The sequence below is a fragment of the Protobothrops mucrosquamatus genome, unplaced genomic scaffold, assembly GCF_001527695.2.
Source record: "Protobothrops mucrosquamatus isolate PMUCROS unplaced genomic scaffold, P.Mucros_1.0 scaffold2019, whole genome shotgun sequence".
Taxonomy (NCBI): domain Eukaryota; kingdom Metazoa; phylum Chordata; class Lepidosauria; order Squamata; family Viperidae; genus Protobothrops; species Protobothrops mucrosquamatus.
The window spans coordinates 72529-84163 of NW_015388130.1; the positions used below are offsets into that span (position 1 = coordinate 72529).

The 11635-nt window shown below is 35.2% G+C and overlaps 2 protein-coding genes across 2 annotated transcripts in view; one reads left to right on the forward strand and one right to left on the reverse strand.

Annotated features, from left to right (window-relative positions):
• Positions 1–496: 496 nt before the first annotated feature.
• TDG (thymine DNA glycosylase) lies at positions 497–7734 on the forward strand (the record flags this gene model as incomplete). Its single annotated transcript, XM_015823866.2, has 9 exons — positions 497–635; positions 2048–2253; positions 2958–3027; positions 3614–3749; positions 3836–3918; positions 4007–4101; positions 4540–4711; positions 5037–5165; positions 5878–7734. Coding segments are annotated over 9 exons (1167 nt in total), but the record flags the coding sequence as incomplete, so codon positions are not given.
• A 144-nt stretch (positions 7735–7878) lies between these two features.
• The window catches only part of GLT8D2 (glycosyltransferase 8 domain containing 2), a gene marked incomplete in the record, with an annotated part of 24450 nt that continues 20693 nt past the window's right edge, over positions 7879–11635 (reverse strand). Inside the window, 3 exon segments of the mRNA XM_015823865.1 lie at positions 7879–8520; positions 10326–10438; positions 10985–11151. Of these exon segments, the coding sequence (XP_015679351.1) occupies positions 8348–8520; positions 10326–10438; positions 10985–11151 (453 nt within the window).

Consider the following 11635-nt stretch of genomic DNA (forward strand, 5'->3'; position numbering starts at 1 on the left):
TGGCGATCATCATGATCCAGGTATACTACAAGTATTGTAAATACATGCCAGTTGCCAAGCACCCAAATTTTGATCACAACTGTGTGGATACTGGGCTGGTTGTCAATGTGAGGACTAGTTATACGTCACTTTTTTTTGCCATTGTAATTTTGAACTGTCACAAAACAAATGTCGAGGACTACCTGTATTTAGTTTCTTGCTGTTAATGTCAGGAGAAAACTAATAATCCTTTTCTGCCCATCAGCTGACCTGTTGGAAGCAGGGGGGGGGAGAGGCTTTTGGAAGCTGGATTCTATTTGATTGTGGGCTCCACGCAGTTTCTTGGCTGATTTTTGCCCATTCCTGATCTAATACATATGGGTTAAGAATTACAGTACACATTAACAACCTGACAGACACTCATATCAGCTATACAAATGTATGTCCAATACTATGGGAATTTCCTCCTTAACTTACTATTTGAAATAATATTTTTTCATCTTTTTTTTTAAGGTACTACACTCCTCTTCAACCAGCCTTTTATCCCTTTTCATACAACCAAACGATGGCTGCAGCTCCTAATCTGGAGATGATGAATGAGCATGAAGGTCTTCAGGAAGTTTTGGAACCAAACATTGCTCAGGAACCTATTCAAGGTATCTTTATTTTTTTTTCCCACTTGGAATATTGAGCGCGAGCTTGCAACAATAGTTTCTTCTAGAATTTGGGGAAATTGCAGGATCGTTTTGTTCTCCAAAAGTTGTGAAGAGCTTTCTTTAAGATAAAATGTACGCTTAAAAAAATAGGTTTTGTGAGAAAAGTGGCTTAAATGAACCCTCATCTTAAATATATATTTTTTATTATCCTTGATGAAACAACAAGGTATCTGGATCATATTTTAAAATAGTATGTACTGAATTCTACAATTTTTTACTGAAAGAATAATATTCCCACAACATGACATTCAAAATGGGCTACTTCAGTTAAGGTTGTCCTTCATTTAAAAGTTGCACTCGTGTACATATTTGTCCAAAAGAAAGCCTCAATGGGACTACATTTTGTGATAATCTTGTAAATCGTTTATTTTCAATGCATATTTCCCAACTGCCTTTCATGAGTAGTGCACAGCATAATTTCATTATGTACTAATACGATGGGACTGCTCATTTCTCCCATCGCTTGCTCAGGTCTTCTCAGTAAAGCTGCACATGGAGTCATAGATTATTAATTGAAAAGAAAGTTTTCATTCTTCTGTGTACTCTAAAATATACAACTGAGTTCATATATCATGCTAAATCACAGTTTTCACTCAAGAAATCACAGTGGCTGGACTCACATAATACGTTGAAATTAATGCAAGCTTTAAATCAACCACCATTTAATCAACAGGACCAATTCACTGGATTTCTCCCACATGTCCCCTGGAAATAGTGATCATACTCTGTCAAAAGTTAAACACAGCAATCTGAACCAATAGATTATTGTTACCTTGCAATTATTGTGCATTATTATACAAATTTTAATAACATTCTGTAATATTTTCTAGTAACTATTAGTTGATTTCAGATTCATTTTCAAGTGTGATTTCACTCAGTTGCATTAAAGTTTATGACTTATCAATTGCCAGTATTTGGGACAATTTGAAGATGGTAGTATTTGTTTGATTAAGGATAAAGATGTGGGTGGGTGGGACCAAACTTTAAGCTCCTTCTTTCCTATATAGATTGTGTAACCTTAGGGAGGAGGTTCTTCAAAACACTAAGAGCTTTTTGAGGGTTTTGGAAAGTAGTCCTCTAAGGAATTGCTATGGGTTGGGAAAGCCCCAGAAATTGCATATTGAAGACACCGATGAACAATGGAAGAACATGGGGGAGAAGCCATGTGGACTAGGAGAGACAATAAAGTTGCTGATTAGATCTGTGTACCAAAATTTCTCCATTGTTATGTTGGATGATGGTAAGTTTTGCTGAAAAAAAAACACTTGAAAAAGTAAAAAAAAAAAAAATCAAAACTAAACAAGAAAATTCTTCTGCCTTCACTATTAAATAAGACGTCTCTTGTCTTTCAGCAACTGTTAAAGGAAGGAAAAGAAAAAATAAATCTGAACCCAAAAAATCTGCTGCCAAGCCTGTAAAATCCAAAGGGAAACAGGAAAAAATCACAGATACTTTCAAAGTCAAAAGAAAAGTTGATCGCTTTAATGGTGTTTCAGAAGCTGAATTGTTGACCAAAACTCTTCCTGATATATTGACCTTCAATTTGGACATTGTAATTGTAAGTCAATTGTAAAAAGCAGTTGAACTATAGATAATGGTTATGGTCAGTTAACTAAGCAATTTGTTGATAAATTCTTGGAGGTCTTCATGATAGCCTGTTGCGAGTGTTGGATATGTTTGAGCTTTATATGGAAGTATAGAGCTCTCTGTTGACATTTAATGACCTTTTTGTGATATATCATTTCTGGTTTTCCCTTGCTATCTTGAAGAATTTTCAGGACCGATTGACTAGACAAAAGAGGTTATAATTTCTGGAGATTAAAACTCATGACTTGTTTATTAACTTTGAATTTTAATACTGTATATTGTTTTAATACGATAGCCTGTATTAGGAAACATAAAGTTATATAATAAAAGATGTCAATTTAATGGATGCTCATTTAATGGATTTTCAGTGCAACAGACAGTTTCCATCTGAGCATGTCTAAAATAACTACAAAATTTGTTCGGGTGAAGTAGACTGAACATGTATTAATTTATATGACAATATTTCTGTACTGACAGTTTGCATTATTTGCTTAATGATGTCATTATGCAAATTATATAAATCACCATGAACAGACCAATTTATTGGACAGTCAGGAGCGACAGGTGCCCAGTTTATCCAAGTAATTTACTTGTTTTGTTTTTGTTCTTTTCATTACATCTAATACATCTTTTTCATGAACAACATTAAGATTTCATTTATGTATTCTTCCCTAGATTGGTATAAATCCAGGTTTAATGGCAGCCTACAAAGGTCATCATTATCCAGGACCTGGAAATCATTTCTGTGAGTATCCTTTTTCATGAACTCTGGAAATTTGGTTATAATCTAGAATTTTCTGGTTGTAGTAACAGAAAGTAATAGGTCCTAGGTTATGACTCTAATCAAGATTTTATTCTTGCTAGAACAGTTTAGTCAATATGTTCATATATCAATGAAAGTAGTTCATACATTTCTTTTGCATAAATTCAAAGCAAATTATGTGACAAATTGCCTGTTAGGACATACAAAAACAAAGGTCAATTTATTGATGCCTGGACTGGGAACCAGTAGACTGGACCAAGAAATGAAAAGAAATCTTGAAGAGCGCAAAAACCTACCATCAGGTTGATAACAAACCTGCTTAGATATAACTATGTAGACACCATCAGTTGAGCTTGATTCAAGAGAGACTTCATTATTTTCTTTAAATAATAATAAAGATTATGCTATATTATCTTGACTAGCTTCATTTTGCATATGATTATAGTTGCTTTGCTACTTTTGAAAGTAAAAATAAATATAATTGAATAAATATAATTTAAAAATAAATTAATAGAGTTTTGGTATGTACTTTCCAGAAAATATGACAAATACATTTTTGACTCCATAGGGAAATGTCTTTTTATGTCTGGGCTAAGCCTAGAACAATTGAATCATATGGATGATCATACTTTGCCACATAAATATGGTATTGGATTTACAAATATGGTGGAAAGGACAACACCAGGTAGCAAAGACCTTTCCAGGTAGAGTTCATTTCAAGTTATCATACAGTATTTTTCTGAAAATTATAGTCTTATTTTTTATTTGTGCTATTTTGTCCTCTTTTCAGCAAAGAATTTCGGGAAGGAGGACATATTCTAGTGCAGAAATTGCAGAAGTATCAACCTAAAATAGCTGTTTTTAATGGAAAATGTAAGTTTTTAAAAAATGAGACCTAGGCATTTTGTTGTGGTTAAGCTTGCATTATAACTGATGGATGTATTTCCAATTTTTACTGTAGGTATTTATGACATTTTTAGTAAAGAAGTTTTTGGAGTGAAAGTTAAAAAATTAGAATTTGGACTACAGCCACATAAAGTTCCAGATACAGAAACAGTAAGTTCTTGTCTTGCTTAGGAATATAATTTTTTTACATTTATGCAAGGACTTTTTTATTAAAATAATATTTCAGTATATTATTTCAATATATTATTCAATATATTATTTCAATAAAATAATATTTATTTCAATATGTAAAGCAAACATCTTGATGTTTAGGATACGAATTGTCATTTAAAATTATTGCTGTTTTCTTTAGAGTTTAAGCCAGGGGTGTCAAACTGCTGGCCTGCGGACCGGATGCGTCATGGCGAAACCGTGCCCACCCCATTGCCGGCAATGGAAAAAAAAGTCACGTCATGTGATGTGGCGAGTTTGACACCCCTGGTTTAAGCTTTCAGCAAATGCGATAAAGATCAAATCACTTTGTAACAATTTTAGTATTTGGAAATAATTACCAGTTTGATGACATAATTAGTTGCTTTTTTTGTACAGCTTTGCTATGTGATGCCATCATCCAGTGCAAGATGTGCTCAGTTTCCTCGTGCACAGGACAAAGTTCATTATTACATAAAGCTAAAAGACTTAAGGGATCAATTGAAGGGGGTTTCATCAGCTGCTGAAGTCCAGGAAGTGCAGTATACATTTGATTTGCAGCTTGCACAAGGTATTCCATTTGAAATCAAAGTAGTAGTAATGGATTATTAATATGTCAAATCTTCAAAAGTAAATCAAAGTAGGCATAGACAGTTATTTCATGCTATGAACTAATGGTTTACAGTTCTTACACATTTCAGATTTAATAATTACACAATAATGCAAACTCCATTGTGAGTTCTTCTGCAAGGCAATTCTTATCAATAGAACAAGATATTTACAAGCTTTCAAGCTATAATTTGGTTTTATTCTGAAATAGGATAATTTTGACAAATGGTTCTATGTTTAAGAGTTCAAAAAGAACAATTTCAACATTGTGAGTCTTGTTTATGCAGAGGAAGCTAAGAAGATGGCTGTTAAGGAAGAAAAATATGATCCAGGTTATGAAGCAGCCTATGGAGGAGCTTATGGTGAGAGAACAACCTCTGAGAATGAACAGTGTATCTTCCCCACAAATGGAACAGGTACAGCATGGAAAAATTCAAATTACATCTTTATTTTAATTTTTTTCCCCTGAGAAGGCAATAAAATTGTTTTTGGGGCAAGCTGGCCAGCTGCAATAATTTGAATACTTTGATCTTCATGACCCCCAATTACCTCATAATCTTTCTGCCAGTACATTGAACGGATGGAATAAAAAAAAGCAAAAATAATTCCATTTGTCAGTTTAACCAATATTCATCTTTTGCATTGTATGCAATGGGAGGGTATTAATTTAGTACAAAGGGCAATTCAAAGTTCTCTTGTGTTGAAAATATAGAAAGCAAGTACAAGAGATTTGGCTTTTGAAGCCAACATCACTTCTAGTCCTGTTTCTTCTCTACAATGTGGGAATGAGAAAGATTGCAAAAATATCCTCAAAGAAGCAGGAATCTTGGATTTTCTCTTCTGAAATTGGAGCTTGCTTTCCAATCTCAGAAAAGGAATTCCAGCACAGTCTTTGAGGCCTGAAATTTTGTCCCAGAAAACCAGAAGATTTGTTTAATTTTTAAAAAATATTCCTAAACATAAAAATGCATTTTGAATTCACTATAAACACATGAACAGCATAAACGTTATAAAATATGTGCTTCTATATTCATCATGTATTTTGCATGTAGTTGCATGTATTTTGGTGCTCCTTTTTCCTCTCTTAGTTTTAATAGCAGCAATTGATGTAGGTTTCTTTTTATGCAGCAACCAACTTGGAGTACAGCAGTGGTTCTTCTGTTGGCGATGTACCTAATGGACAGTGGATGACACAAACTTTCACAGATCAGATTCCTGAATTTAGCCTCTCAAGAGCACAAGAAGAAGGAAGAGTCAGTACTTAGAATCAACTCTATATTCTATAGTCATGATCAAGAACGGTACCTCAGTTCCCCAACTGAAGCATTTTAATAGCATTGTGCCTCTTAGTTTTTCTTAGGATGAGTCATTTTGGTAGATGAATTAGATTAATTTAAAGAAATATCCTTTGTTAGAGAAAAAAAAATCTCTCCCCATCCTTTTTTTTTGTATCAAGTTTTATAGCTAAAATTATTCCATTTTTGCAGTTTTAGCCAAGTGATTTCTCATTTGTGATGTCCAATGTCTTGTTTTAAATCCATATTTTGTAAGATACTCTGTGAAGTTACATTTTTAAGATATCCCTTCCTGGGTATTGGGATATACCCTATGTATGCTCATATATATGAATTAAAGGGCGGAAATTTAACACTGTTACCAAACAGTAACATTTTAACAAAGTAGTAGAAACCCATTAACAGAAGTAACTCAGGCAGAACTCTAAGTTAGTTTACCTCTCTTTCCCCCAAAAGGACTAGATTCCTAATTCCCCCTGGGTTTTGTCACTGGTGGTTGAATGTGAAAACTGCCTTTTGAAAAGTGTGGGGGTTGAGCCACATTTACCCTTAAATTGAAAAATATTTTTCAGGGACCTAATTCTATATGTTTTATTTGTTTACCATTATTTCAGTTGCAGTTTCTTTTTTCTCTCCTCCTACCACTCTGCTTTTAATTTATTCCCAAATTATTTTAGCTGTGAGTTACTACTGGATATGGTGCTCTCTGTAGGCACATGTTGCAACAAATTCAGTTGGCATTGCTGGTATCAACAAATGGTTCACTTTGAGTAAAACAATGCTTTTCTATGCAGTCGATATAACTACTTTTGTATGTATCTTTCTAAGTTAGGCTTGGAGAAGGAAAGATAGATGTGAGAACAGGAGTTGCACTATTTTTTCTGTGACACTTCACTGTTCGCTTGTGATGGATATGCACTCTGTTAGAATATTCTGCATGCTGTGCTAAATTTGCAATGCAACAGATTGTGACCATTGTCTTTCTAAAAACATAGTTCCTACTGAGAATGTTTGTGCTACCGGTATCTATGCCTTCTTTTCTCCTCCAGCCTGCTTTCTCCTTGAGGGGTGGAGATAAAAGCAATAAAAAAGTAAACAGAGTTTTTCAAAATCTATTGATTAAGTGCTTTAGATACTTGAATTATGTACCAGAACTCTATTTCAATGTGTATATAATTTAGATTATCTAACTACTTCAAAAATAGCTGGAAATGTTTAAAATGTTTTATTATATTGGCATTAGGAAGTAGGGTTGTATGGATCAATTTAAAATCAAACCATAGTCACTTTGGAACCTTTCCAGAGTGTTTTGATTTTTTGCTCATTAAAAGATGAGCATATTTATGACCTGCCACAAAATAATGTTCATTAATCCTCCAAGCCTATTCTTTTTAATATTATGATGTGTATCTAGTTCTGATCATGTTGGTTAGTCTCTGTGGAAATTCCATGTCAATAGTCTAGTAAATTCATTTGTAGCACAGTCTTATGCATGTTTATTCAAATTGAGCTCCACAATATTCAACAAGGTTTACTTCCTAGTAAGTGTGCTTAAGATTGCACACTTATGTGTCACTGTTTACATGGATACTTTTTTGCAAGTGCTTGAAATGCCTTTGCATCAGGGATCTGGAACACTTTTTTAAGCAGAGAATTATCTTGCTGCAGATCATGCATAGCTCACTATTATGATGTGAAAAGGAGAGGACTTGTTTTGAAAGAAACATCCAGATTAATGAGATATGAATGCACATCCGTTCTATAATATGGTGCTTTAAAATGTATTTAGTATGTCTGATCTGCCATTTTTTTTTGCAAAAAAAACAAATTGTTATAATATTTTCTGGTGCTTTATTGTAATATTGTTTAAAAGTCAATTGTATTGGTATTGTTACAACAAAGCAGTTTTAAATTATTTGAAATAAAATAATGGATGCTTAATTTTATTTGGCTTAATTTTATATATAGAAGATGCACTTAAGACAAAAACAAATTTATTCAAACAGTATTACAAAAAGTATTTTGGTAAGTCCTTATTTACAGAATTATTTAAATAGAGACCTTGGTGTTATTAAAGATTGTTTTCCTTAACAATGTTTCAGTTTCAGCTCCTGCTAGAAAGAGTGATAGTGTGCATACTTTGTGGCCTCATTGTCCTTGTGGTAAAATTTCATTTTGATGCTTATACATCATAAGATTCAGTTATACAGTAGAGCCATGTTCACTAAATACCATCTCAAATATATATATAACCATGATCATGCTGAAAACTGTTTCTGATGTCTTAAAGATAAATGGCATAATTAGGTCTTAGGACGAATCAGTTTAAAAGTTCCTGAAGGGTCAGGAATAAACCATTTTTCCCAAAAGTCAAAGTGTCCACTAGGGTAGCCCCAAGGCTTATATCTCCCATTCCAGTGAAGTAACTTGGCCTCCTGAAGAAAATGCTCTGAGTATCTAGCATCAGGACTCCATCCTATGGGGGGGGGGGGAGGAAGAAAAATAACATTAATTTTTAGCAAAATTTTCTCTTGCTTAACAATAAATTGCATGTGGATGGCATTTAGTTAAATTTAAATGTGTTCAGTGCCAAACTAGACTTGTTTACCCTGATCTAAGTTATGTTGAATTCAGTGTACTTTGGGATCTGTAGACATAGGAGTAAATACAGTACGTGGAGGGAATCCACCTGTATTCACACAATGTGTGAGCTGGGCAGCCATATAAATCTGTTAAATACATAAATGCATACATGCATACATACAAACATAAAATCCACCTGTCCTTTTCAAATGATGCTAGGATTTTTACAATTCCAGCCAAACACATCTCAGAAGCTTACAGCCATAGAGATATGACTCATGGAGCCTGCAGAGCCAGAGCCAACAACTGTTGTGGAATAACAATTGTATATTGTAAAGGTCATTAAATTAAGTAGCTCAACTAATGACCCATTCCATCTCTCCCCAATGAATCATTAAACAAATGTGCATGAGGTAAGTGGAGCATGGAGTGCCTCAGAGGTGGGGAAAGCCCTTGGAGGCCTAGCACAGGCACAGGCCCACCTGCCCTGGCCCTCCCAAGGACTCCCCCACCCTCCAAGAAGTCCTGTGCTCTGCTTCCCCCATCCCATAGGCCTTTTCCCACTCCTACCAGGTCCCCTTAGGCTTTCCAGAGGGCTGTAATGGATTGCTTCATTATGCAGCCACATGACATTATTCCATGGCGTATTTCCACTGGCTGAATTGCATTTTGGTATTGATGCCGCCTCTGGAATAGTGCCATGTAGCCCTGTGATAAAGCAATCTATTTTGCTGCCTTAATGTGGTTTGCACAGTGCTGCAGGAGCTTTCTACAGCTTTCAGAAGCTTCTGCAGTGCTGTGCAGACTTCATTCAGGTAGCAAAATGGACCACTTTGTTCCCGGGCTGCAAGGCGGTGGCCCAGAAGCAACTGCCATTATATTCCACCCAAAACATGCTACCCACTTCTGTGTGACTACCACATGACACAGGGACAAACTGCTTTGCTGCCTTAATGAGGTCTCATTAGCCCTGCAGAAGCATTCTACAGCCTTCAGAAGCTTCTGCAACACTGGAGACCTCGTTAAGGCAGCAAAACAAAGTGGTTTGTCTGACAGCCACCATTTTGTCCCCACCCACAAGCAGGCAGGACAAAATGGCCATATTCAGGTTGCCACCACATGGCCCAGGAACACAAGGCTTGCCCTCCTTCCCCAACATGAGGTCCGGAGAGCTTCAAAAGGTAAGTACGGTGGGTGATGGACATGTGAGGAGCAAGATGGGATAGGAGAGAGGCGGGGGGGGGGGGCGTGCTGCAGCATCCCTGTGGTCAGTCGTAAAGTTGAATGACCATTGTAATTTTTAAACAGGACATAAGCAATTTGGGGACATCTGTTGTAACTTTAAATGTTCATTAAGTGATCTGTCATATCTCAAGGACTACCTATATTCAACAGATCTAATAACATTATTCCACTGTTGTAACAACTAATGTGTCAATACTAAAGTACATAATATTCTGTACTTTTATAAAAGTGGCACAATTTACTAGTTGCAGAGGAGAATACTGTGCTGAATATTATATGTGTAAAGTGCAGCAACAAACAGAATATACATGTTCATAAACATTCAGTTGAAGATATCTTGCATTTTAATTCTTAAACTAAACTATACCACAATGCAAACTTTTTTTAAAAAAATAGCTTAGTATAATCAAAGAATACAAGATAAAAACATGCTTTATCAGAAGCAAATTTTACCTAAATGTCGAATATGCCACAAAGGATTAATAGTTGTATATCTTCCATGGAAAACAATGAGCATTGGAGAAGTGGCCACACCTCCTGCAAGGGTGCTGCTATAGAGATTTTCTCTGAAAAAGTTTTTTAGAATGTCAAATGGGTGGAAGATTTATTTTTAAAACAGCTATTTTACTAAGTGGAGATGCAGTCAATAAAGCAAAATACAATTCAACTAGAACAGTAGAGAAGTAGAACACGATTTGAAGCTCAGTACAGTAGGTGACTGGGCTAATCATGCACCCTCACACTTTCAGTTTAGGTATGCTCAACTTCATTAACTTAAAACTAACTTTTTTGTTTTTAATCTGAGCATCATCAGAAACTTATCAAACTATTGGTTTGCTAAACTAAATACAATTACGCCCTTCAAAAATGTGCAATATTGATTGTGTACTTAGTTCAAACACAAATATAATGCTGTAGTAAGAATGACTTTTGAGCTAGTGCAAATTAAAGACATTCCAGACAGTATTGATAATAACATTAGTCTTTGTGGTGAGAGTCAGATTGTTCATAGAGCAGGACAAAATAAATATGGCATGCATTTTTACAATCATCAGCTGTATATTACCAAATGCGCAATCAGTTCCTGCTATTAGAGGACTCTTGATACATACGCTACATTTTTCTGCATCCATTTTTCTAACTGCTTTGTGATGCGTTGGTGCTTCCACTCTGTCATATTGGCTACAATCACACCAGGATTAAATGTGCAGGTGCTGGGACTTATACCCAGATCTTGGATTGTTTGCTTTCGATAGTCCAGAAAGCCCATATAAGTGTTCTAGGGAAGAAAGGAATATATGAAATCTCAAAACTATGTGTGCACAATTGGTAGGGGCTATGAGGACAGAGATCAGATGCCTTTTACTACTTGAGACACTACCTCAAATATGGGCTAAGGATTAAAAAAATGTGGCCAGGACAAAAATCAATTTGGATTTAATCAGATTATGTTTAAGTGTTACGCAGTTTATATTACTTCCATGTATTTTCAATAACAAGTATATTAAAATTTGCTGGCAACTTTAGGAGGCTTGTTCGGGCCCAGATCCAATGGTTTCTATTTAGTAGTCAGAAGAGCAGATAGAGCAGGGATATGATAGCATGTGGTTAATTATGCTTGCACTCAACCTGTCTCCCAGAATTTCTCTCAGAGAAATAGAGGCCACATCCATGGAGACAGTTATTGATCATCCACAGGAAAGAGATTTGTATATTTAATACCTTTAATAGTACATAGGATATGCTGCCTGACTGAAATGATC